We start from the raw sequence: 27,079 nt of genomic DNA, 5'->3' as shown, positions 1-27,079 counted from the left end.
GTGAGACTTATTTTTTCCTACTATTTAAAATTCTGAGAATTTCAATTAATTTCAATACAATTTTAACAAAATTTCTAGGAAAAATTCAATTATGTTCAAGATAATTTTAATATAATTTCTTTAAATAATTCTAAACAATTTAATTGTTCTCAAAAGTTTTTAATAAAATTGTAAATTTCAATTGAATCGTGAATTTCGAAAAGGACTCAACTTGGATAGAATTTTATTAAAAAAATTTTAAATAATTGAATTCCTTAAAAAAAATGTATTATTGCAAATAATTCAATTTTTGCAAAATTTAAAAAATAAGTGAATTTTTGAGAAGAAGTTTATGAAAATTGTATTTAAAGTAATTGGATTTCTGGGAAAATTTACTATTTATTGATATAATTGAATTCTTGCGAAGAATTTAAAAATAATTTAATTTCCCCTGGAATTCAATTAAAGCTGTATTTAAAATAATTGAATTCCATCGAAAATTTTATTATTTATGAAAATAATTGAATTCTTGAATTGAATTTTATTAAAAGTTTTTTTAAACAATTGAACTCCTATGGATAATTCAATTACTTTCTAAAATAATTGAATTTTTTTGGAGAATTTTTACAAGATTTTTAAAAATAATTGTAATTTTCGAAGAAATCAATTAAAATTAGTTAAATAATATTTATTACTTCAAGTCAAATGGTATTTAAAATCTTGTTTTCTGACTAAATAATTTCTATTTTATTATATTTAATATATTGTTGTTAAATAATTTAATATCTTTATGAAATAAACTCATGTAAATTAAATTGCAGATAACGCGAAATGGTTATTGAATGTTCAGTGGCAAATGGAAGGAGTTGATATTCATTTGGACGTGAGTGTAGGTAAACAATTGTCAGCACTTGGTCACACTTTGACAATGTTAACGGGCTTCGAGGAAGACGATCCTCATGTTTCGCTCGATTATGATAGTGACGATGCGGATCAACCAAACAACAGCACGAGCCAGGTTAAAAAAAAAGTATGGTTATTTATTTTTTTTCTTATTTACTTGGGTGTTGATTCGTCCTCGGTTTTTTTGGTAATGTACTAACAAAATTTCTGGTGTATTTGCTTGTATTTTTTTGGCGCTAATCGTCAAACAACTCTTTTTGTTCCTCTTAATTTAAATTTACTAATTGTCAGTAACAATTCTTTTTGTTTCTTTTAATTTAAATATTACTAATAGTCAACAATTCTTTCTGTTTCCCCTAAATAATTTAAATTTACTAATCGTCAACAATTCTTTTTATTTTTTCTAATTAATTGAAATCTACTAATAGTTAATAATTTTGTTAACAATTTTGTTTCTCCTAATTTAAATTATAAACTTTATTTAATTTATTTAAATTATTTTTTCGATACTTTAATTTTACTTCCTTTAATTTTAAGTTAAATTTCTTTTTCAAATTCTATTTTTTGAATAATTCTTTGTATTTTTAATTTTTGGTAAAATTTTAATTTTGTTGTTAATTTAACGATTATTTTTAACAGGAGAGCATTTTAATGAAGAAATCGAAAAATTGGACAGACAGTTTGCCGGCATTTGTGTTCGATCCGTCCCTTGATGCAAAGAAGCGTTCGAAATTAATTGAAAAGGAAATGAATGAGCAGGCGAAAATTATCAACGATCTTAGATCATTGGGCGCCTCTCATGGAACAATTGAACAGGAAATGAAACGTTTACACGAACTGGAGGCAATGGTCTTCAAAGATTTTCGAAGGTTGCTTTTCTTCAAAATTATATATCTACTTTCTTGATTTTAGAACTTTTGTTCTATTTATATTTAAAATTGAAATTTTAAATTGGAATTTAAGTTCTTTATTTAATTTAGAGTTAAAATTTTAATTTTTAATGATTTTTAATGGTTTTTAATGATTTTCAATGATTATTTAATTGTATTGGCAATTTTAGGGACATGATTCAAAAATTGAGAAGACAATCGGTTAAAGCTTCGGGAATAAAGGGAAAACTTGGCCTGGGTAGTAAACCGAGTGCATATCGATCGCGATCGTTTATCGTTCCGTCGCCAACTCCAGAACATCAAGTTGAAAGTCCCGAGGATTTGAATGCGGACATTAATTCCGCAAATTCTGCGAGTTACGAGAGTAGTCCCAGAAGTGGTCCTAGTCGGTAAGTTCCAATTATTATTTATTATCTACTTATCGATTAAAATGTAAATTCTTGATAAAATTATTTGTAATTCATTTTATTAATTATTTTATTGAAATAATATTTTTATAAAAATAAATATTTTAATAAAACATTTTTTATTTTCTATGGTTTTAGATCAGCATCGTTGAGAGTGAAAGGACTCAGCGGACCAAGAGTGACATTTAGTGATACTCACACAATGTGCCGGTAAATATCGATCATTAGTATTAATTAACGATTATAAATTTTATTATATGAACTTCTTAAGTGCTATGGCAAAGATTTGATGGACAAATTTTTGCCATCGTGCCGATTGCAAAATTTTGACCATCAAATCTTAATTAAATTATCTATCAGTCGAGAAATATCGACTTTATTCAAATAGTATATAAATTTTGAAATAGAATCGGGTTTCCTCCCTTTTTTCACAGGCAATCCTCCCTGCCGAGTGCAGGATCGGAATTGAGTTTACCCGAAAGGGAACTCGATTGGCCGGACACTATTGAAATCGAGGGAGAACAAGTTGAATTGAGAAAGAAACATCGTGATATGAGTGTCACTTCGAGTTACGATAGTATGGAAGGAAATGCGCCTCTTCTTGATTCATTTGGAAGGGAACAAACTTCGACGACATCCTCGCCACATATCGTGCCACAAAAGCCTCAGGAGCCCAATATAGACTTTGAACTTGACGTTAAAGTTTTAATTAACAGTGGAAAATGCGTTCTACACACTAAAGATCCAAAAGAAGACGAACTCAAATTGTAAGTTTTTGTTTGAATTTTTTTTAACGTTATTTTCTTCCCTTACTTTTTTATTTCCTTTTTTTTCTCTTATTTTTTATTTTATTTCTTTAATTTATTCAATCCTTTTATTTTTTTCATTTTTTTAGTTTATTCATGTATCTATATTTTTAAACTCGCAAATATTACGCGCGAAATGTGATATTCAATTTATTATTACATTATGGAAATTACAAAATTTTTTATTTTCAAATATAAAATATTTCGTATATTATTTATTATCAAAATTTAAAAAAATTAAAAAATTCTGAATTTTAAATTCTAAATCGGTAATAATAAGAATCTCTTTATTCTAGATTAACTAGAATGAAAAAAGAACGCTCCTGCTCTGGTGGCAATTTTGAATTCCAGCCAAGTAGTCCTAGTAGTAGCAGAAAACACCTGAGCAGTAAAGATAAATCGGCAACTACAAGTTCAGCGAGATTACGATTCGTTCATCATGCGAGCGTGCCTTTAGTAGATTTGACCATTTTTCACATTCCAGGATTAGATGTTAAGGTAAATTATTGGAAATATAATTTATAGTTAAAGGAGTTTATTGAAAATATAATTTGCAGTTAACATGGTTTATTGAAAATATAATTTACAATTAATATAATTTACAATTAAAATATTTTACCATAAATATAATTTCTAGTTAAGATAGTTTATCGTAATTCAGAAAATTTTCCCAAATGAATGAAAAAAAATTGATTTAAATATTTTTTTTTCCATGACAGATACATTACGAGTCAAAAACACTTCCTGAAGAACCAATATCACCGAGAATTGCCCCTGATCAGAATATACTGAATCCATCGACGTCGAATTTATTAAAGAAGTCGAGCACAAAGAAAGCGAGTCTCTTCGCATGGATGACACTTCAAAGTATTCCAGAAGAAACAATTATCAGTCCACATATCCTTGAATTTCTCGAACAAACACTCGAACCAATTCCAAGTAAACCGTCATTTAATAGTAGTGGACAAACAAATGCGATGTTCCCTCTAGAGAATATGGATAGTTCCTCGTGGGCCGTTTCTGCCGCCAGTGGAAATTATGTTTACTCCAGTTTTCCAGTTGATGTCATCGTTTATTTTCACATGCAGCCCTCCACTTTTCGGTAAGTTCAGAGTTTTTTTTAAAGAGAGAGTTCAGAGATTTTTTTCGTAAATTGTACGATATAATTTGGAGAATTTTGGAAACATTACAAATGATTTTTTTATTTTCTAATATATATGTATTTAATTGAAGAATTTATGAATTTCGTTTTTGCAGATTTTCATGTTTGCCAGTGTCGAGAGTCGAATGTATGTTACAATTGCCGTCGCTGGACATTGTTTTTTCGTCGAAACGCGCCGAGGAAGAAATGACTGAATTTAAAGAATACAAGACAAATAATGCGCTGTCAATGGGCAAGGAGGCTGGTTCAGCTACCGGTGGATTATCAGTGACCGGTTGTCTCGCTGACTTTTCCGTTTATATATTTCACCCCTATGGCGGTGGCAAAAAGTCTGGATTAAAGGAAGCCCAATGGTCCCCATTGTCCGACAGCGAACGAAAAGACTCTCTCAGTATAAATGTTGAATTCGTTAAATTTCATTTGTCAAGAAGTCGAAAACTCAATTTTCCCAATGAACAACTGAAGAAAACTGATTCGAGTCGAGCTGTTATTCGATTCTCAAGTAAGATTTATTTATTTATTAACATTTAAACAGACCGTTTTTTCGTACATTTGTATTTTAGATTTTATATTTAAATCAGAAGTAAATTCGATTTTTTATTTTATTTTCAGCTATTGTTGATATTGGATCGGCGTCATTTAAATACGACATGCGTCGTTTGACGGAAATTCTCGCATTTCCAAAAGCGTGGTATCGTCGTAGTATTGTGAGGCGTCTTTTCTTGGGCGATTTGAGCAGCAGTGCCGCATATTCTGAAGGCGATGGTACACCGCCTTTGAATCAAGAGGAAGCTGTAATGGGAAGTTCACTATTGAAACATCATGAGAGACACGGTGCTGATATACTTTCGAAAAGTGCGCCCGAACGTAGTCCTACATTAAACAGAGATAAATTAAGACTGAGTCTTGAAAATGACATACCAAAACATGCAAGACTGAAAGGTATTTTCTCAACAATTTGAAAATAGTTTTCGAAGAATTTTCTTAAATATTTTAAAATGATCTTGTTTGTTAATAATTGTAATTAAAAATTTGATTATTAAATTTTATAAATGTTTTAAAAGTAATTGAATTCTTTTTAAAAACTTTATTCTGGAGAAGAATTTTATTAAAATTTCGAAAAATAATTGAATTTTGATGAAGAATTTTATTAAAATGGTTAAAAATAAATTATAATTAATGGATTTTTAAGTACCTACAATATTAATTTTTATTGTTATTGTTAATAATTATTTTTGCTTCTTCTTTTCTCGCAGACATTGGAAGAGGATGGAGTTTCACCGCCGAGAAACAAGCACCGTCTGAAGTGAAAATGAGAGAATCAGCTTGGGAGACATTGGTTTTGTTTGCAATTAATTCAACTCGCTTGAATGTTCACATGAACATGGGTAACGTTATGGGAAATGTTTCTTGGATGACGAAGGATTTCCGATCTGACGGTAGATTATCAATTGGCAGCACGGGACATAAGAATTTGTACATTGGCGTTGGTCTCGGTGGTTCTAGCTTAGACGCAAAAGGCGGAATTGTCGGCGGTATTATTGAACTCAGTAAAATTGACACGTACAGTGAGTATTACTAAAAACGATTTTTAATTTTATTGATTTATTTTTGATTGTTTTGATTTTGTGAATTTAAATTTAGTTCACATTCGAGAGGAACCAGGAACTGAGCCCGATCACACTGTGGGTTTAAAACTCTTTGCACTGGAGTTGCGTTTGGATTATATGGGCACAAGTGTTTTAATGAGTCGTGTTTCTTCTCTCGACGTCACTCTGCGGGACGAATGGAAAATTAATAGAAATAATAAAGAGGACGCTTTCATGCCCACGAGAAGGTCTGTTCTTTTTTTTATAATTTCCGTATATATTTTAATAGAGGAATAAAATTCTAATTTCTGTTCTTCGATTTTTAGGCCAGCAATTATTTTCATGCACGGTGATTTGGGTTGGGATCAATTGCAGATAATGATCAGTAAATCGACAACTGCTGATCTGTTGAAAATGTATTACAAATTGGATGAATTTTTCAGTCAACAATTTAAGAGCAGTAAACGTGTGTTTAGTTCGTTGCAACCACGTCATCAGAGAGTTAGCAACAGTAGCTTCAAGAAGAGGCAACAAAAGAAAAAATCAACTACCGAAAGTAAAAATCTTTTGGAAATATTTGAAATGATTTTCGGTAACGTTATGTTTCTTTTTTTTATTTTCAAAATTTAATTCGACAATTTTTCGTTATAGCGAAAAAATTCTTTTCTAACTCTTTTTGGTTTTTTATTCTATTTTCATTTTCTTCTTATTCTTTTTTCATTCTCTTTTTATTCTATTTTCATTCTGTTTTCATTCTATTTTCATTATCTTTTTCTTTTCTTTTTAATCTTTACTTATTTTTTTTCGTGTTTGAAAATTCTTTTTCCGACCTTTTTATGATTGATTTGTATAATTTATCTTTTTTCGACATTTATTTATAATTTATTGAGTGTTATAATTTTTAAATAACTCTAATTGTCTTTATTTTCTAATATATTTTTGAAATTGTTTAATAAAGGTCCGTGGACGATGAATCAGACGGCGATTTCTGATGCACGACATCATCGTCATTGGCAACGTGTCTTGGCGCAAGTAGCTGGCCTCCAGTTGGGAAGTTTGAAATTTTCTCTGCCATCAACTGGAACCGTGCTCGGTGGTACAATGGAACTTCATGGATCCAACATCAGTCTCGCTTGTTTTCACGGCATTAATTTCAAAAGCAAAAATTGGGCTCTGTTCTCCATGAAGGAGCCGTGTATCAGTTTTGCCACTGAAGCTCAAGAAATTCCGAGTGTCGAATGTTAGCTTTTTTTCAATTATAAATTTATAATATTTCTTTAAAATATATTTTTTTAAAGTATATTTTTTTAAAGTATTTTTTTAAAAGCATTTTTTTAAAAGTATTTTTGTTAATGTATTTTTTTTAAAAGCATTTTTTAGCTAAAAAGTATAGTTTTCTTTACTAATTTATTAAAAATCATAGCTTTTAAGTATCTGCTAATAAATAAATTATGTAACAATAAATGATTATTAATTTCAGCGCCGAATACGTGTGACGTTCATATAGTGCAAACTTTAACGATAAGTTTGGGTCAACAGCAAGAGCAACACGCGAGGCATCATTCAATGGCGACAGTTTGCAGGCTCAGTAGAAGCGTTTTATTTCCACCACAATTCAAGACATTACAGGAATGGTTTCATTACGCATTCGCGAGCAGTGAAATCGATGGTATAAAAAATTCTCCCATATTTTTTCTTCTTTAAATTAATTTTTTAAATTTAATTTATTGTTATAATTATATTAATATTGTATTTAATTTATTGATTTTTTAAATTTAATGTATTAATTAATTAATTAATTAATTAATCATTTTAATATCATTTTCAATTAATTTCTTTATTTTAGTTTTTTACATTAATTATAATATTTTATGTATTTACAGCTGTCGATCGATTCCCGTGTGTTGAACGCGAAAGAACGGACAGCACCTCTGAAAGTGCAAATCCAGTCCGCGGGAGAAGTACATCAACAGCTTCTGGCAAATTACAGGAACATTCTCACACCAGGGAAGTGATATTTGCTCTCCCCTCGTTGCAATTGCACTTGAAAACCGAACATTTGCAAAGTGCGAAAACGCCAGATGTTATTGGTAAGTTTGAATTTATTTTCAGAAAATTATAAAGTAGTTATTTTTTTTTAATTTCTAACTCAAATCACCTTAGCTTTTCTCTAAACTCTAATAGTTATAAACGTCATTAAATTATAATAGTAATAATATAATAGTCATTAAATTAAAAATTGGAAATTAGAAATTAGAAATTCTTCAATGAATTTTCTATCTGCAATATTCTTCTCTCTATATTTTTAGGACTGCCTAAACATATTTTATATAGTAAGTACTTGAGAAAATGAGTTGCACTGTCAGCTTTAATATAGAAAGTTTAAGAAAAAAATTTATTTTTTATTTTATATTATAAATATTATAGTTGTAGCGCATTAATTCGCATGATGCAAAAGTTATTAATTCTATTTTCTCCCATTGTCAATTCGCATGCAGTTAATTGCATTTTTCCAATGTTGATGAAGTTCACAACGTTTATAATCAAGGATTTAGAAGAAAACAAATTTTTGTAAATTAGTACAAAAAATTTTTCGTGTAGTTTTTTTAAAATGGAATTTATATTTTTATTGATATTACATTTTTGTCAAAATGTTTGGTATCGTTTTTTATCAATTATAATTAAAAAAGAAAAATTTGTATTTTCGTCACGAAAAATATTTTTATAATCCTTGATCACAGTCGTGAACTTCAACGACATTTACTTCGTATGTGAATTATAATAAAAGAATTTCTTTTTTGAATAAAAAAAAAATTATTGATTGAATAATGTTTTAACTAGTTGATTGACTAGCGTTAATTTAAAAATACGAATAAAGTATAATTTTATAATTATGTTTTATATTTTCTTTTCTATTTTTTCTTTTCTATTTCTTATTTTATATTTTTCTTTTGTAAATTAATAATTGATCTCTTTAAGAGTATATTTTTCATTTCTATTGAGAAATATTAGTTTCTAGTGTTTAATGCTGTGAATTTTAAATTGAATAAATATTTTTTTCGAAAAGGTGAGAAGCCATTGGTGGAGTGCAGCTTTATTACAGAATTTGAAGATCATATTTTTGTGACTGTGGATGCCGAAGCCTTTTTCTTTTTACACGATCTTATCTCCTCGTATGTCAAGGAGAAAGAGAGAGTGGTGAATATTAAACATTTTGCTATTAATTTATATTTAATATTAATTTTTTTTCATTTCTTTCGTTGAATATTAATCAAAAATAAATTGAAATTGCAGAATTATGGAGCAAGAGCGCACAGTCCCGAGGCTCCGGAAAAGAAAAGCGCAACCACCAATACAAGCACTTCGAGTACGTCAACGATTTCCGAAGACGAGAAGAAAAGAAAGCAGTACGACCCTACAGAAATGTTCATCAAAGACTGGCGATCGTACAGATGTAAAACTTGGCATCTCGAACCAACTGTCAGGTTAGAAAAAATTTTCGAATAATTTTACAATTAAAAAAAAATTCGTAAATAAATGTAATATAACATTTTTTTGAGTATCTAATACTTTTTTGAGTGAATCATAATATTCTTCAGGGCACAGGGATAAAGTCAAAATTTTGTCTGGAATTTAGGGAAAAGTTAAGGAAAAACGAAATTAAATTTTTGTGGCAACCCTGAAAAATCTTACTTTTATAAAATTCTTTCTAAAATCAATAATTAATTTTATGAATAATAAATTCTAAAGTTGGTAAAATTCTGTTCATAAAGATTACTATCATGGGCTGGAAAGAGTATCGAGCCCTATGGTATCGACTACATTCTTCAAAAATTGGGCTTCTCTCATGCACGCACGACAATACCAAAATGGATTCAAAGAGGATACATGGACCCAATGGATAAAGTTCTCGCCGTTCTTATGCTGAGAATGGTCTTGGCAATTCGCGAAGAACCTGTCGAGGACAAGGAGCACAAGAAGGAAAAATCGTGAATGCCACCAATCAACGATCTTAAATTATAAAAAAAAGAAAAAGAAACAAACAAAAGACACATATAATACAGAAGAGGGAAAAAAAGGTCTGTATGATATTAATTTTTTGTGATATAAAGTCCAAATTTTCAATTAAAAAACAAAAAGGAAAAAACTAGTCTAGAAAATTGCTTCGTGAATATATCAGAGTCATAAATAGAATCAACGACTGTGAATTTTCCATTCACGTATACATATTTAGTGTTCAATATTTATAATTATATTATAATTATATACCGAGAAGAATAGACGAGAGAGAAAAAAAAGAGGAAAATATATATTACAAGAAACAAAAAAAATATATAAATATATATTAATATATCATCGAACAAGTGATAAAAATAAAATGGAAAGGCGATTCGTAGTTAGCCATTCCACATAAACACACAGAGAGAAATTGTATTGATAGGACGAAAAAACGTCGTCGATCTTTCTCGTGATGCAATTGCGTTTAGATGAATGTGATATGTTAACAGTGCAAATTTCATATTTCTAGTGGTTGTACAATTCGAATGAATCTGTGATTTATGAATGAAAGATAAAAGAGCAAAGAAAAAAAGAGAGAAATGAAAAAAACCACCCAAATGTGGTTCACCGTGTCTTTAATCGTATTTTACTCTAAGTGTCACAAAGTAGAGATCATTATGTATTTGTATATATATTTGGGTGGAAAGTGATGATCATTCTAAAATTTTAATGCTAGAAATTAGTTTTCGATTTTTCGTAATTCGTAAACAGTTTTCGTCTCGAAAATGAAATTCAATAAATGAAAATCGACTTTTTATTGTAAAATAATTTTTGTTTATTATTAAATAGTAAATTTTTGTTTATTACTCAGTTGAAATTTTTAATTCATAAAGAAATTTATTTATTTATATTTTTGAATAACAATCAATTTCTGTTAATTTTGAAATAACAATAAATTCTTCTTTATTATTAATTAATAATAAATTTCAATTTATTATTGAATGTTAATAAATAGAATAATAGAAAAAAATTAATTTCTTCATTCCTAATTAATAATAAAATATTTATTAAACACAAATTTTCATTTATTATTGAATTCAGTTATTATTAAATTCATTTTCGTTTATTATTAAAATAAAAATAGATTTTCATTTATTTATTTTCGAATAAAAACAGATTTTCATTTATTAATTTTCGAATAAAAACAGATTTTCAGTTATTGTTGAATGAAAATAAATTTTCAGTTATTTAATAATAATACATTTTTATTTATTATTAAATAATACATATTTTCATTTATTATTGAAATAATAATTAATTCTTGTCTATTGTTAAACTGTAAAAATTTCACTGTTTTTTTTATTTATTTAAATTCATTCTTGAAAAAAGAGTTTCAAAAATTTGAAATAATTTCAAATTTCTTTGCGAAAAGTAAAGAAAAAAAATTACACTTTTCTATATATATATATATGTATAAAATGTGTAATTAAAAATTCTCTCGAAGAAAAGATTTTTTTCCACGTGCCTCGTTTTTTATATACACAAAAATATAAAAAAAAATTAGTAAATTGTGAAACGTCAAAAAAATCTTTTCATCGATATGTAATAATAATAATAATTATTCGTTAATATTAACATGCACTTTGTAAAGGAAAAAAAATATTAATATGGTGCTACCTTTTTATTATGTATAGGACATCGAATTGTTTATATTTGTTTAATTTTAATCCATTATAAATATATATAGGCATGACAGCATATCAATAAGTAGTGAATAATTTTGCAATTCAAAAAAAAAGAAGAAAAGAAAAGAAGATCTTCATTAAACCGCTTTTGCCTTCTAGCGCAAATAAAAATTGTGTTTAAAAACAATTTTATTTGAAAAGAAGAACAAAAAATGTAATTAGCGTCAATATTAAGTAGATTTTTTGCGAAAATTACTTTTTTGTTTTTCTTTTCATTTATGAAAAATTCACGTGTGTATAGATTTGAACTATTTGCCAACACTCGAATTTATTTCTTTTTTAAATAATGTTTTATATAAATAATTAGTCAGGAAAAATTTGTCATCTTCGTCATTGAGAAATATTATTTTAGTCGAATGTTTTTAGACAAATTATTATTAATTTTATAATTATTATTATCATTATTATTATTATTATTGTTGTTATTATTATTATTATTCCGAATATTGTAATTTTTCCGAATAATAATTTTTATTATTATTGTTATTAATTTCTTCGATAGATTTTGCTCAAAATATGCAAAAACACAATAGACTTATTGAAGGGAAAAAAAAGTTCTAATTTACGGTATATAATTATATTTTTTGAAACTTATTTTCTATATTCTATTTTTAAGCGTTTGTCCATTAATTTTATTATTTTTTTATAAATAAAATGAACAGGGTGTTATAAATATTTTAATTAATAATAAATAATGTTTATTATTTGTATAATAATTAAGTTTGATGATTTATCAAACTATGAATAATTTGTTTTATTAGTTACTATTAATAAGAGTTTGTAAATAATAATTTAATTGTAAATTTATTAAATTTAAGATTTATACGTGATATATCTTAGTGTTTAATTTGTAATTATTAAAATCCGAAAATTATTATTTAAATTATCAGGGTTACCATATACGACTTCTTCTTAGACCAAAATATTATTAATATTAATAATAAAAAAAAATAATAATAATAATAATGATAATAATAATAATATTAATAATAATAAAAATAATAATAGTAATATTAATAATGAAAAGTGGTTTTGCTAATTTTAATCAAGATGATTTTTATATTTTTCTGTGAAATGTGAAGCTTATACTTCCAATTTTTGCGTCTGGAAGAAAACTATTCGTCACTTACAATAGCTGAATTATACAATCGTATACATATTATACATAAATATTTGTTGATAATTTATGATAATAAATCAAGAAGCAAGTTTTATGAAAATAATGTTTTTTCATCTGTTTAAAATTACTTCTTTTAAAATTATTTATTAATAATTTAAAATTCATAGTTTTAAATTTATTTTTCAATTAAATTTATTATTTTTTGATAATTGATTACTTTTTTTATTAAACAATTTAAATATTTACCGCCTTCGCGTTTTTTTGAAATTCTCGAAAATGAAAGATTCGATATTTAGCCAACTTCACAATGAAAGTGACAGTTGGTGTTCGTCCTACTTTTGAGGTTAGTTCGTGTTTATACTTGTGATACTTGTCAAAAGCGCAATTTTCTTTTTTTTTTCGAAAAACGAAATGTGAATATTAAAAATAGTGAAAGTGTCTAGAGGAGTGAAATCCTCGTTAATTGGAAATTGATTTAGAAAAGCAATGTATGGAATTGTGTGTTCAACATTTTAATATAAAAGAAAAAAGTCATGTTTTTTCCAATAGGTTGGCCGCGAGTATTAAACTCGTCAGAGCCTGAGAAAATTCGTGCTGTTGTTTGTAATAGAGATAAAATCCTATTTTCTATTCTCACATCAAATTCATTAGCCATCTGGTATTGTAAGGTAAGTTTTTTTATTTAGAAAATTTTGTTTATTGTTCTTAAGGTTATAATTCTGTCCACGTCACTAAGTTTGCACAATCATATGAGAGTTCTACTTATTATATATATACATATATTTATTCAATTTATTCTCGAAGAATTTTTCATTGTATTTCATGTATTTAAACAGTTCACAGTGTTTACGTAATTGACAGTAAATATTACAACATGAAAAGTAAATGGAAGCTTAATTTAAAGAATTTTTTTTCTACTTGCTGATGTTTGAATATTAAAATTTTGTTTTATTTACAGCCATGTGTTCCAATTGTTTTTATCAGACGTCCACCCGAGTCCTTAGAAAAGTACGGAGAAAATACTTTAATTCAATGGAGGCCGGATTCCAGTATGTTGGTGATTTCTGTAAGTAATATCCAAGAAAGTATATTAATCTTGTGTTTTGGAAAATTGTTTCTAATTTTTGAATTTTTCCTGTTTAGACTTCTGACAGTTATTTATTATTTTATCGTCTATCCTACAATGGTCCGGATGCTCACGGTCTCTATGAGCAGCGAGATTCTCCAGTTACGAGTTTAAGACGTGACAGTGCCGAATTATTCATCAAAGAAGTTATTCCATCGTTGACATTAACCTTCGTAAGTCATTTAATTCATTTTATTTCAATTCTTAAACGTTTTTTCATTTATTAGACACATTTTTCTTTATTTGTTACTAGCAAATGTTACGCGCGGAACGTGATATTCAATTTATTATTATGCAAATTACAAAATTTTTTATTTTCAAATTTAAATTCATATTTACTTATATATATTTGCAAAAATTCTAATATAATTCTTCGCAAGAATTCAATTATTTTCATAAATAATGACATTCTTCTCAGGAATTCAATTATTTTTAAAAAATCGAATAAAATTCTTCGCAGCAATTCAATTATTTTCAATACAATTTTAATGAAATTTCACGAAAAAAATCAATTATTTTCTAAAATTTGAATAAAACCATTGAAACAATTCAATTATTTTTTAGTCTTTGCAAACATTCAATTATTTTCAATTATTATAATGTTTTCCTTCTCGTTTCCTTCTGGTTATTTAAAATCTTTTTTTCTGTAAAATTCCTAAAAAAATTCCTCAATTTTCAAAATGTTTAATAAATTTCTTGAAAAATATTTAAATATCATCTTTAAAAATAAAGAAATTTCAATTATAATTCCCAAATTCAATTATTTAAAAAATAATTAAAGTAATTCTAAAATTAAGTTAATCTCAGAAATTCAATTATTTCTAAAATTGTCTGTAAAATTTATTTTAAAAATTTAATTATTTTCAAAATTTTTAAGAAATTCCTTGTTAAATATTAAATTATATGTATTCTAGAAAAATTAGAAAATGATACAATTTGTTTATAAGAATTTAATTATGTCAATTCTTTAATAAAATTCTTGAAAAATTAAATTTCTTTTTATAGAATTTGAAAACTAATTTTTCAGAATTTTAAATTTTTTCCAATTTTTAGTAAATTTTTTCGAAAGAAATATTTAATTATTTTCATCAAAATAAAATTTCTCGATAGAATACAATTTATTATTTTTAAAAATATTAAATAAAATTCAATTATTTTCAATAGTTTTGATATAAAATTTTTAAGAAAAATTAATTATTTTAAACGTTTTAGTAAAAGTTTTTGATTGAATCCAATTATTTTCAAAATTTGTAATAAAATTCTTTTAAAACATTTAATTATTTTTAAAAATTATGATAAAATTTTTTAAAAATCAGAATATTAATTGAAAAATTTTAAAAATTAAAAGATAATTATTAAAAAAGTTGGGAAACAAAAAAGCAAACAGCAACTAATATAGATAGATGTTAATAAATTTTCTTTTAGTTGTTGAAGACAAAATTTAATTTAAAGCGAAAAAATCTGTTTTTAATTTAAAACAAAAATTAATTGTTTCAGGAAAAATCGGCATGGATCGATGGAGGAATAAGTTCCTTGGTTTGTATCCGAGATGAACTTATGGTAGCGACAAAAACGAGTCACATTCTTCGGCATAAATGGGACGGAACAGTGAATCGTGATTATTCTCTGGATTTGGGTAGAATTCCATTTAGTGTCGATCAACAAATTTCAACTGTCGCTGTACCAATTACGGAAAATAATGTGTTTGTAAAGGACATTGAATATTCACCACTTGTTGGAGGATTTGCCATAGTGTTAAGTAACGGAAAGGCAGCATTTTTAACCGCCCAATCTCTTAAATTCGATCCAAATGTAATTATTTAATTTTTTTCCACACGCATATTTTCACGAATAGAATAGAATTTATTGTTTATATTTTCTTTTTTCTTTCTTTCTAGCAAGTGCAAGGTATCTGGGCGAAAGATTTAGATGACGCAACTTGTGCCGCTGTTAATCATAAATATCGCTTAATCGTTTTTGGTAGAAGAAAGTAATTATCGTTTTCTCTTAATTTTCTTTTTTGATTTTCCCTCTTAATTCAAATTTTTATATAGTACTGAATATGCTCGAACGAACGAAATTCTAATTTTATTATTCAAATATAGTGCCAAGTGTAATAGAAAATAATTTAGTTATAAATGTCTAACTTTTTTATGTTTATCATAATAATTATATAGTCAGTAATTTATAGTCAATTTACTTTATTTTTCAGTGGTCAATATTTATATTTTAAGAAATATTTCGTTTATTTCAAGATAGAGAAATTTTTTAATATAATTTTTTCAAAATGTGAAATTTTCTTAGTGTGGATCTTTTTTTTTTTTGGTTTTTGCAAATGAACTGTGCTTTAAATTTTGTGTATGTTTTCTGAATAGTTCCGAAGGCGTCGTTTATTATGTAGATGAGACAACGGGAGGACTGGAGATCTCTCATAATCTTAGTTTATCATCGAAAGATTATCCAGGAAAACCGGGTCAAGTGACTTGTTTAAGATGGACACCAGATAGTTGTGCAATAGCAATGGCTTGGGAGGGCGGTGGCCTCGCAATTTGGAGTACATTCGGAGCACTTCTTCTTTGCTCATTAAAATGGGATTACGGTCTTAGAGTCGATCTTGCTCGTGACAATCCTCTTCACATTCAAACTATGGTAAATTTTCCTCTCCTTCGTTCACTAATTCAGCTCTCTGAATAATTAAATATTATTATTATTATTATTATTATTATTATTATTATTATTATTATTATTATTATTAAATTTATTATAATTATTTATATTCTTTCGTAAAATTTCATTAAAATGTATTGAAAATAATTGAATTCAATTAACATATTTAAAAATAATTGTATTCTTTCTAGAAAAAATTGTATTGAAAATAATTGAATTCTCTCGAAAAACTTTGTTAAAATTTTTGAAAATAATAATCAATTTTCTATTTTTCAGGAATGGTCCGCGGAAGGATATCAATTATGGATGTTGCGTGAATCTCCATCACCCTCAACGATAGAACAAAATGGAAATGAAGTTAGCAATACGAGAACTTTAATTCAAATGGATTTTGCAAAAAGTCCCTTAACTGTTAATCCTTGCATGGTGAGGTTTTTTTAATTGTTTTTCACAAAGTTGAATTTATTAAATTAATTTTTGATAAATTATTGACAAAATTTGTTTTTTTTTAACTAAAGGGTCATCATGGTCATTTGTATCTGCAAGGTGAGGATCGTCTTTATTTAAATTTAGGAAGCGGTGTATCGACTCAAACTGGAAGTTTTCATCTCACAAATGAAACGCCTTTGGATAGTTCCTTACAGACATTTTCTGGTTCAAAGCAGTGGTTAGTTGTTCCTATTCCAATTGCCTACAGCGGCTCCAATTGGCCGATTCGAGTAAGTTGGAAAATTTTTCTGTTTTTATTTTCTAAATTACTTTATCAGGGTTGCCACAGGTCAGGGAAATCAGATTTTTATTAAAATTACTGGAAAAAATTAAAATGTTTAGAATTTATAAGAAGATTATGAATTTTTGTGTCTTTTTTGTTTGCCTCATAAACTATGAAATTACCACGAATTCTAGATAAAACCTTAAATTTTTTCTACTTCTGACAATAATTTATTTTAAATAACTTAATTCTACTGAAGAACTGCCATAAAATTATTACTTATAAATCATTTAATGAAGAATTCTTTTGAAAAATTTTAATATCAATTCTGTTAAAAATAGTTTCAATTTTAAAAATTTTAACGCAATTCAATTATTTTCAAAAATTTTAATAAAATTCATGGCAAAATTTCAATTATTTTCAAAACTTTTCTTAATTCAATGATTTTCAATATTCTATTTTAATAAAATTTCCCAAAATAATTGAATTAATAAATAAAAATTTTGATAGAATTCTATACGAACCGTCAATAATTTAAAAAAAAAATTTCATAGAAATTTAATTATTTAAAAGAGAATTTTCATAAATTTTTTCGAAGAAACCAAATGTTTTAAAATTTGGCATTAAAGTCATCGCAGTAATTCAATTATTTTCATAAATTTTAAAATTCAATTACATATTTTCAAAAGTAATAAAATTCAACTATTTTCAAGAATTTTAATAAAATGCATTGCAAACATTCAATTTTTTTTCTATAATTTCTTTAAGTTCAATAATTTGTAAATTTATTGTTTTATTAAAATTTCCCAAAAGAATTCAATTATTAAAAATAGAATTTTTATTTATTTTTTCGAAAAAATCAATTGTGTGAAACTTTTTTTTTTAAAATTGAATTCTCGTAGAATTTTTTAATAAAAATTGATTTAAAAATTAATTTGAGTTAAAATTTTGGATAATAATTGAATTTTTGAGAATTTACTAATAATTGCAATTTTTAGAAATAATTTAATTTCGTAAAGGTTTCAAATTAAAAGCTTCATGAAATTCTAAATTTTTCATAATTTGAATAAAAAATTCTATGGAAATAGTTTTTTTGCAGAAAGCGTAATAAAAATTTTTGAAAATTATTTCAAACTTTTATTTTCTAATATATATTTAATTGAAGAATGTCAGAATAATCGAAATTTAATGGAAAATTTAATTGTAAACAAATGGATTTAAAAATTCTCAAGAAGAACTTTTTTAAAAATTATTAAAATCTAATTGATTTTAAAGATGAATTTTATTTAAAAATTGTAGAAAATAATAATTGAATTGAAATGATTTTTAGAGTGAATTGCAGAAAATTCTTTAGGGTGAGGGAAAAAATCAAAACTTTGTCTGGAAATCAGAGAAAAACAAAATTAAATTTTTGTGGCAACCTTGTTTTTTTATTTTTTTTCCTATTTATTGTCTTTCTTTTGTTTTTTTTCCTTTTTCAATTGTCTTTTTCCTCTTGTTTTCAGTTTACGGCAATTGACAATGAAGGTCTCAGTATTGCAGTCGCAGGACGTACGGGATTAGCGCATTATTCACTTCCTTCGAGAAAATGGAAATTATTTGGCAATGAAACGCAGGAACGTGATTTTATAGTAACTGGTGGATTATTGTGGCATCGTGGTTCTCTTATTGTCAGTAGTTATTCACTATTGGAGGATAAGGATGAGATAAGAATTTATCCACGTGATATGCGTTTGGATAATAGTTATGTGAGAAGTATAAAAATGCCCTCACAAGTTCTCTTGCTCAATACAACGAAAAATCATCTTCTAACATTTTGCGCCAACGCTCAAATAAGTATCTACGATATGGTACTCGATGGCAAAGAAGGTTCGGGGAGTCTCGAATTAATAAGAACGCAAACAATTGATATCAGTGGACTTTGCGTGCATCCTGCTTGCGTTGTCAGTGCAACATTGACGACAATTCGCGCCGAAACTGCCGGCAGTCATCCACATCCCGAGAGTCTTTTGCTAAACGTTTCCGGAAGACTTTTAATGGTACAACGTGAACATTGCACCGACAATTCAGAAGTGGTGAGAAATATTTCTTTCGAAATTCAAATTATTTTAAATTGAATTTTAATTTCAATTTTAGTTTAAAATATTAAACTCTGAACTTTTGTATTTTTTCAAAGCTGTTTACTTGCGGAGCTCCGAATGTGTTGGCGTCTTGTGTCGAAAATGTGTGGGTGCCTTGGCGTTCAAGACGTGATAAACCTCATTTAACGGAAGCCCTTTGGCTGTTTTGCGGAGCTCATGGAATGCGCGTTTGGCTTCCATTATTTCCTAGAAATCAACAAGACAAAACACACACATTTATGAGCAAAAGGATAATGCTGCCGTTTCATTTGAGAATTTATCCGCTGGCTATTTTGTTCGAGGAGGCAATTTTACTCGGCGCTGAAAATGACACCGTTCTCTATACTTCCGACACACATTCCCTATTTTCACTTCCATTCTCTTTACTCGAACTCACGGTACGTTTTTTCAAAAATTAATTCTTTATTAAAAACTAGCAAATATGCGCGAAACGCGGTATTTTATTTATTATTAGTTTGCAAATTTTAAAAAATGTTTTATTTTCAAATATTAGTTTCAATTTCAAAATAATTTTGGATTCAAAATTAAAAAAAAATTCAATTATTAACTATTAAATTTTCTATTGAATTAAATTTCAAATAAAATTTAATTTGATTTAATTCGTTTTAAACCCTGTTTATAGAGTCAAGTTTACCTGCATCAAATTCTACGACAATTAATTCAACGAAATTTGGGCTATCACGCATGGGATATTGCAAGATCGTGTTCGGCTTTGCCGTATTTTCCGCATTCGTTGGAATTGCTTTTACATGAGGTTCTCGAGGAAGAGGCAACCAGCAAGGAACCAATACCGGACGCTCAATTGCCATCGGTTGTCGAATTTATTCGCGAATTTCCCGGTGTTTGGGCACGAGCTGTTGTACAATGCGCGAGAAAAACTGAAATTGCCCTCTGGCCCTATCTATTCTCAGTCGCTGGACCACCGAAAAAATTACTGCAAGACTGTCTACAACGTCAGGAACTTGACACGGCAGCGAGTTATTTAATTATTTTACAAAATTTAGAGCCGTCGTCGGTGAGTCGACAGCACGCTACATTATTACTCGACGCTGCTTTAGAGCAGGGACGATGGGAATTGTCTAAGGACTTGGTGCGCTTTCTAAGGGCGATTGGTGAGTTTCTTTGTCTTTTCAGATTCTTACAAAATCTATATTAATAATCGTTGTATTCCGGTAATCCATTTAAATATTTTTAATTTTTAAATTAATGTACTAAAAATTATTTAATTCTTGGCCAGATTTTTATTAACATTCTTTAAAATAATTGAATTGTTTTGAAGAATTTATTTCAATTATCCTGAAAATAATGGATTTATTTTTAATAATTTTTACTAAAAATTTTAAAAGTAATTGAATTTTATGAAGATTTTCTTTTAAATTTTTAAAATAATCGTGTTTATTATAAATTGTAATTAATAATTATCATATTAAATTATATTAAAATTATTCATAGAAAATAAAACTTTTTTAAACAATTTTATTAGAGTTTTTGTAAATAATTACATTTTTTTAAAGAATTTCATTAAATTTCATAAAAATTATGTATTTTTTAAAATAATTTTAATTGGAAATTTTGAAAATAATTGAAATTTACAAAGAATTTTGTCAAAAACTTTTAAGAACAATTGAATTGTTTAGAAAAATTTTATTTCAATTTTAAAAAATAATTAAACAAATTAGAGACATTTTTTAAAAATTATCTTGAATATAATTTAATTTTTCTTCTAGAGATTTCATTAAAATTGTATTGAAAATAAATGAATTTCTCAGAAGAATTTTATTATGTACAAAAATAATAAAATTTGTCAGAAAAATTTTATTATTATTCACAAAAATAATTGAATTCTTGACAAGAATTTTACAATTTATAAAAATAATTGAATTGTTTCGAAGAATTTTATCAGAATTATTGAAAATAATTGAATTTCTATTAAAACTCTTGAAAATAATTGAATTTAAATAATATTTTTAAAAATAATTGTATTTTTTACAGAAACTTTATTAAAATTGTATTGAAAATAATTGAATTCCTCCGAAAACCATTTTAATATTTATATAAATAATTTAATTCTTTTGAAGAATTTTATTACTTATGAAAATAATTGAATTCTTGCAGAGGATTTTCCAATTCATAAAAATAATTGAATTGTTTCGAAAAATTCTATCAGAATTTTTGAAAAGAATTGAACTTTTTTAAGGAATTTCATTAAATAATTGAATTTATATTAAAAGTCTTTAAAATAACCGATTTTAATTAATATTTTTATAAATAATTGTATTCTTTCGAGAAATTTTATGAAAATTATATTGAAAATAATTGAATTATTGTCAAGAATTTTACAATTTATAAAAATAATTGATTTGTTTCGAAGAATTTTATCAGAATTCTTGAAACTAATCGAATTTAATTAATATTTTTAAAAATAATTGTATTCTCGCGAGAAATTTTATTAAAATTGTATTGAAAATAATTGAATTACTCTATAAAATATTATTATTTATGAGAATAATGAAATTCTTACGAAAAATTTTATTAAAAGTTTTGAATAATAATAAACAAGAATATTTATTATTATGTACTTTGGGTTGTAAAATTTACTTGAATTTTTAGATCCGAATGATGTCGAGTCGCCGCGAACTTCTTGGGGGGCGACATCGAAATTAGGAGGACCACCGCCAACGCCTCCGATTTCGTCTCAGGAGGAGGATTTGTCTCTTGTTTTAGGGACAATGCAGGTTTCAAGAAGTCGCAGTTACAGTACGACAGTTTCTCCGAAAACGCCGACAGAAACCGGAAGTAAAGATCAAACGCCATCGTCCATGTTGGAGAAGACGAAAAACGTTGTCATGAGGCGGAAAAAGTCGGTGCCAAGTGTCAAAGCCGAAAAAACTGACAACAAGTTAGTAAAACGAATTTTTCGATGACTTTTTGTTTTCTACTGTTGATGAGAATCGGGGGAGGAATTTAATTTCTTCTTTTTCACTACAGAGAAGTGTTGATAAGAATCGGAGGAGGAATTTAATTTTTTCTTTTTTTACAACAGAGAAGGATCGGCGGAGGAATTCTTCATTGATGTGATTCTTCAGAGGCACGCGCGACGATTACTGTCGGCCCGACGTTTAACAGATCTCGGCCGTTTTGCGGCGCGTTTGGATTTTCATTTAGTGACATGGTTGGCGCGCGAGAGAGATCGTGCAGCTAAATTGGATGATTTTGTCGTTGCCTTGAAAGCCGTCCACGAAGATTTTATCTTTCCCTATCCGTTAATGAATTTGCCGTCTTTAAATAAATTACGAAGATCGAGTGTCACCTCGTCGCCACTCGACAGTCCAGACGATGTTTTAAATCCAAATATGGCTGTCGATTTTCCCGACAGTGGATACACGAGTTTACCGAGTAGTCGACCGCCGTACACGAGTTTAATTTCACCAGTTGCGAGTCTTGAGACGCAATTTCCGGTCACCGAGGCAAATCTCACTCCGCACATGCTGCAAGGTTATTATTCTTATAGAAAATAAATCTTTTGAATTTTTGTTAAATTGATTTTGTAAATTTAATTGTAAATTGTAAATTAATTGATTTTGTAACTAATTAGCTATTAATTGATTGATTTATTAACTAATTAATTAAAATTTTTTGTTTTTTTGAAAACAGATACGAGCAGTGTGATAAGTGACACGAGTACAGTTTGGAAGGACGACATTGAATCTATTGTTGGAACGGGAGTGGGAACGAATTGCTGGGTCGCAACGGAACCGATAGAACCGATTGAAATTCATGTTCCTTCGCCTGTGGGTCCGGTAAGTCGTGCGGAGGTTCAACTTTGTTATCTTCTGCAATTGTTCCTTGAAGCTGGATGCCTTGGATGGGCCGCTGTTTTGGCTACCGTTTTGAGAGACGCGCCGGCAATGTCGAGAACCGTCAGAGCGGCGTACGCACCAATGCAAACTCTCGAATCTGCAATTAATTTGCGAGACGGTCTTCAATTACTCACCCGATGGTCACAAAATGAATGGTAATTTTCAATTCCTAAATTAATACCAAATTAATTACTAAATTAATACTAAATTAAAAAAAATAAATTCTTAATACTGAAATTTACTAAAACGCTTGGATCTTAACGGTACAAAAAACTAATAAGAAAACAAATTATAAAAGTAGGAAAACATTTATTAGGAAACCGGCATAGAAATTAGAAGCTAATCGATAGAAGATTATTTTGTCTCTTAAATAAAAGAAACACCGGTTCGAGTCTTCTTTTCAAAAGTAGTAAGTGATTAGGTTGTTAATCTGCTCGGCGACAAATTGTCTACAAAGCTGAATTGTATTTTAATGATTTTCTTCGCACTTTCGTGGTCATCCAATTTCTTTCAAAAATCTGTTCAATATGATTAACAAATGATTAACAAATGATCAATAAGAAAATCTCAATTATCCTTTATTTTCAATTTTAAAAAAGAATTTTTTTCAACTTAAAAAAAAAATTCTTTTTTCAATAGAAAAACTTTTTTAAAAAGGAAATTATTTTTTCAAGTTAGAGAAAAAATTCTTTTTTCAATTTCAGGCTTCGTACTCATCTAATAAAATCTACTATTTACTACTTTTTATTACAATTTGCTAAATTATTTGAATACTTTTTTTTAAAGTGACACTAAAAGCTACTTTTTTCTATGTTTGAAAATTTACTTTAAATTCGCTAATAGTTGGAATAAAAAAATTATTTTCAAAAATTTTAATAAAATTCTTAGAAACAATTTAGCAATTATGTTAATAAAATTCTTTCAAACTATTCAATTATTTTCAAAAAATTTAATAAAATTCTTCTTAAGAATTTAATTTATTATTTTTACAAATACTAAATTTTTCCCTAGAAATTCAAGGATTTAAAAAAATAATATAATTCTTCGCAAAATTTCAATTACATTCATGTAAATAATAAAATTGTTCCTTGGATTTTAATTATTTTCAAATTAAATTTTAATTGTATTTATCGAAAAATTCAATTATTTTAAAAAATTTTATTGAAATTTCTTGATAGAATTAAATTATTTGCAAAAATTTATAAGAATTCAAATTTAAAAAATATTCGATTATTGAATTAATTATTTACTTTTGTATTTAAATAATTGAATTTTCATAGAATTTTTTTGTAAAAATTGATTTAAATAATTGAATTTTCATAAAATTTTTTTTGTAAAAATTAATTTAAAATTGAATTTTATTTAAAATTTTAGATAATAATTGAATTATTTTCAATATTTACTATTTTAATGAAAAATTTCCCAAAAGAATTCAATTATTTAAAAGAAATTTAATAAAATTCTTAGCAAAAATTTAATTATTTTTACAAATATTAAAAGTTTCTTCAGAAATTCAAATATTTAAGAAAAAATTGTATAATTCTTTCCAAAATTCAATTATTTTAAAAATTTTTTGATAAAGTTAGTTAGAATAATTTAATTTTAAGAAATATTCAATTATTCAATAAATTATTTATTTTTGTATTTTAATAATTGAATTCTCATAGAAATTTTTTGATAAGAATTGCTTTAAAATTGAATTTCGGTTAAAATTTTAAATAATAATTGAATATTAAAAGAGTTATTAGTGTGAATTTTTAGAAGTAATTTAATTTCAAAAGATTTGATTATTTTCAACAAATAATTATTGAATTTTGAAAGAATTTTAATTCCTGTGGAAAAATAAATAAGTATTTAAATATTTATTAAAAAAAAAATTATTCTTTTTATTAATTATTATTATTAATTATTATTTTATTATTTTATTAATTATTCTTTTTTTGAATGTATGTAATTTAATTTAGAAACAATGAAAAAATTGAGTCATCAAATTTAATTTTTCGTTAGCAACTTTTTAAAATATTTTTTTCAGTCTTAAAGCTAATTTTTTAAAATTAATTATCGAGTACAAAGCCTGCAATTTAAAAAGAGAATTCCTTTTAAATTAAAAACAGAATTTAAAAATAAATAATAGAAGAATATTTTTATTTAAAAACAATATAGGTATTTATTTAAAATTTAGAAGATATTTAAAGAAATTTAGAATTTATTTAAAACGATTGAAATTTTGTTTTAGCCTGAGATACAGATCGTTCATGTCCGGAATTCAGGGTCAAATATCGTTGCTCAATCGTCTAATTATGACGAAACAACAACAGGAACAAGAGATTCCAGAGAGTCCATCGCCGAGTCCTGCGCCTTCTTCTGGAAGTCAACCACGAGGTAATGTTTCTTCACGTTCTCGACATTCGTCAATAAGTCACACATCAACAACTGCTCTCGAGGAGGAAAATTCTTTAGACTCACCGACAAGTGTCGAAGACACTAGTTTTCGAGGTAGTCACAGTAGTTTAAAAGATTTAGAAACTAATTCACAAACCGGATGTGTTGTTTCATAAAATTTCTTTTTTTCTCCCTCTCTATCTCTCTCTCTAGTATTTTACTTCGACTTGAACAATTTCTCCTTGTTCTCTTTTTTTCCTTTCGATAAATAGTTCGAAAAATCGAAAACGTCTCAAATATCTTATTAAGGGGCCCACAAGATTCTAATGCTCAGTTTTTGAAAATTGAAAAAAAAATAATTTTCAAAAGACCAGAAATTTTGAAATCAAAAAAAAAAAAAAAAAACTCATAAAGGCTGAAAAAGAAACTATAATTTGCAAATACAGGGTTTTAATAATGATGGAGTAATCCACTCTTTAGTGGAATAATCGAAAGACTGTTATTTGTTTGCAAAAAAAAATTTCTTGGGATGAAATCAAGTTTAAAATAATTGAAAAATTTGTATATAGATTCTTAGGGATGTTGTGTATAGTAAATTGTAGATAGAACGTAAAAATTAAGACTCCGAACTTCCAAGAATTGTTTTTCTCAGTTAGAAAAAAAGGATGCATTCAAAGTCAATAATGCAATGTGCTCATGACTTCTTATTCTTCTTTTTAAGATAGAGAATTTTATTTTTGTGTTCTCAATGACAATTGGTAGGTCAGTAGTTTAGAAGTAATTGAAAACAAAATGAAACTAGCCATTAATTGATAATCAAATGATAATTAACTTCTAAATAGCTAAGTTATTTTTTCTTACAAAATTATTTCGTTAATAAGAATTTTTTCTTTTTCAAAAAAAAACAAATAATCAAATTTAATTTTCTTTTCTCTTCTAAAATGAAAAATCAAGTCTTTAGAAACTTGATCTATTGGAGTAGTAAATACTAAAATTTTATTTTTTAGAAATAACGTCAATTAGGTTAATAAAAATTTATTTTCTTTTATTAAACTGTAGAATTAGATTTTTAATTTTAAAACTTTCATGTCCAAAAATAATAATATATATTTTACAATATACTTGAAAGAATAATGCATGTTTTCGAAAATATTCTTCATTTCAATAAAAAAACATTTTTTAAAAATATTTTTTAATATTTTTTATTATTTTTGAATACTTTTCAAATATTTATTAAATATTTTTCTAAATATTTCTACTATTTTTATTTACATTTTATTTTTATTCAAATGACTTTTATTTTCAAAAATACGAGATTCAAACTTTATGTTTTAAAAATATTTTTGGGAAAAATTTTCATTTTTTAATTAATTCAATTTTTACTTAATAATGATAAAAAAAAAGAAAATATATATATTAGTAAATCTATCGTGATTTTAATGCCAAAAAGTAGAACGGTTCTATTAAATAGATAAGGGCCAATTAACTATATATATTTCCAATAAAAAATATTTTCCACACAGAATTTCTAAATTCTTTATCGTTTATTAGAAAATTGTGTATATCGTTCTAGAAAAAAAAATATTTCTTT

At 26.4% G+C, this 27,079-nt stretch overlaps 2 protein-coding genes across 7 annotated transcripts in view; both read left to right on the top strand.

Annotated features, from left to right (window-relative positions):
• The window catches only part of LOC122507229 (transmembrane protein KIAA1109 homolog), a 36,924-nt gene extending 26,303 nt beyond the window's left edge, over positions 1–10,621 (top strand). For 3 of the 6 annotated variants that reach the window (XM_043619839.1, XM_043619841.1, XM_043619842.1), the window contains exons 29-47: positions 801–1,009; positions 1,522–1,751; positions 1,943–2,161; positions 2,318–2,389; positions 2,614–2,946; positions 3,282–3,483; positions 3,705–4,087; positions 4,243–4,649; positions 4,760–5,089; positions 5,404–5,715; positions 5,792–5,984; positions 6,063–6,292; positions 6,695–6,976; positions 7,217–7,405; positions 7,620–7,826; positions 8,046–8,069; positions 8,804–8,934; positions 9,031–9,221; positions 9,510–10,621. In XM_043619839.1, coding sequence (XP_043475774.1) covers positions 801–1,009; positions 1,522–1,751; positions 1,943–2,161; positions 2,318–2,389; positions 2,614–2,946; positions 3,282–3,483; positions 3,705–4,087; positions 4,243–4,649; positions 4,760–5,089; positions 5,404–5,715; positions 5,792–5,984; positions 6,063–6,292; positions 6,695–6,976; positions 7,217–7,405; positions 7,620–7,826; positions 8,046–8,069; positions 8,804–8,934; positions 9,031–9,221; positions 9,510–9,729 — 4,364 coding nt within the window. In that variant the 3' untranslated portion in view covers positions 9,730–10,621. Of the gene's footprint in view, positions 1–800; positions 1,010–1,521; positions 1,752–1,942; positions 2,162–2,317; positions 2,390–2,613; positions 2,947–3,281; positions 3,484–3,704; positions 4,088–4,242; positions 4,650–4,759; positions 5,090–5,403; positions 5,716–5,791; positions 5,985–6,062; positions 6,329–6,694; positions 6,977–7,216; positions 7,406–7,619; positions 7,827–8,045; positions 8,070–8,803; positions 8,935–9,030; positions 9,222–9,509 lie in introns of all 6 variants that reach the window. The other 3 variants (XM_043619844.1, XM_043619843.1, XM_043619845.1) reach the window with 2 other exon arrangements.
• Positions 10,622–12,930: 2,309 nt separating this feature from the next.
• On the top strand, positions 12,931–26,578 carry LOC122507130 (guanine nucleotide exchange factor subunit Rich). The gene is made up of 15 exons (XM_043619689.1): positions 12,931–13,268; positions 13,559–13,666; positions 13,744–13,899; positions 15,224–15,538; positions 15,625–15,716; positions 16,102–16,375; positions 16,670–16,819; positions 16,912–17,112; positions 18,611–19,180; positions 19,282–19,623; positions 19,869–20,358; positions 21,857–22,145; positions 22,290–22,741; positions 22,901–23,261; positions 25,343–26,578. Exons 1-15 carry the CDS (start codon positions 13,134–13,136, stop codon positions 25,662–25,664), a joined length of 4,257 nt encoding a protein of 1,418 aa, XP_043475624.1. The 5' UTR covers positions 12,931–13,133; the 3' UTR covers positions 25,665–26,578.
• The last annotated feature ends 501 nt before the right edge of the window (positions 26,579–27,079 follow it).

Source organism: Leptopilina heterotoma, unplaced genomic scaffold, assembly GCF_015476425.1.
Source record: "Leptopilina heterotoma isolate Lh14 unplaced genomic scaffold, ASM1547642v1 Lhet_45, whole genome shotgun sequence".
NCBI classification, from domain to species: Eukaryota; Metazoa; Arthropoda; class Insecta; order Hymenoptera; family Figitidae; genus Leptopilina; species Leptopilina heterotoma.
This window is presented reverse-complemented; position numbering and strand designations above follow the sequence as displayed.

Bases quoted from the DNA above. Each gene is read 5' to 3' on its own strand.
- LOC122507130 (XM_043619689.1), top strand. From the start codon at position 13,134: ATGTTTTTTCCAATAGGTTGGCCGCGAGTATTAAACTCGTCAGAGCCT. The intron at 16,376-16,669 runs GTAAATTTTCCT...TCTATTTTTCAG, and splicing joins CTCTTCACATTCAAACTATG to GAATGGTCCGCGGAAGGATA. The intron at 20,359-21,856 runs GTGAGTTTCTTT...TTGAATTTTTAG, and splicing joins GCGCTTTCTAAGGGCGATTG to ATCCGAATGATGTCGAGTCG.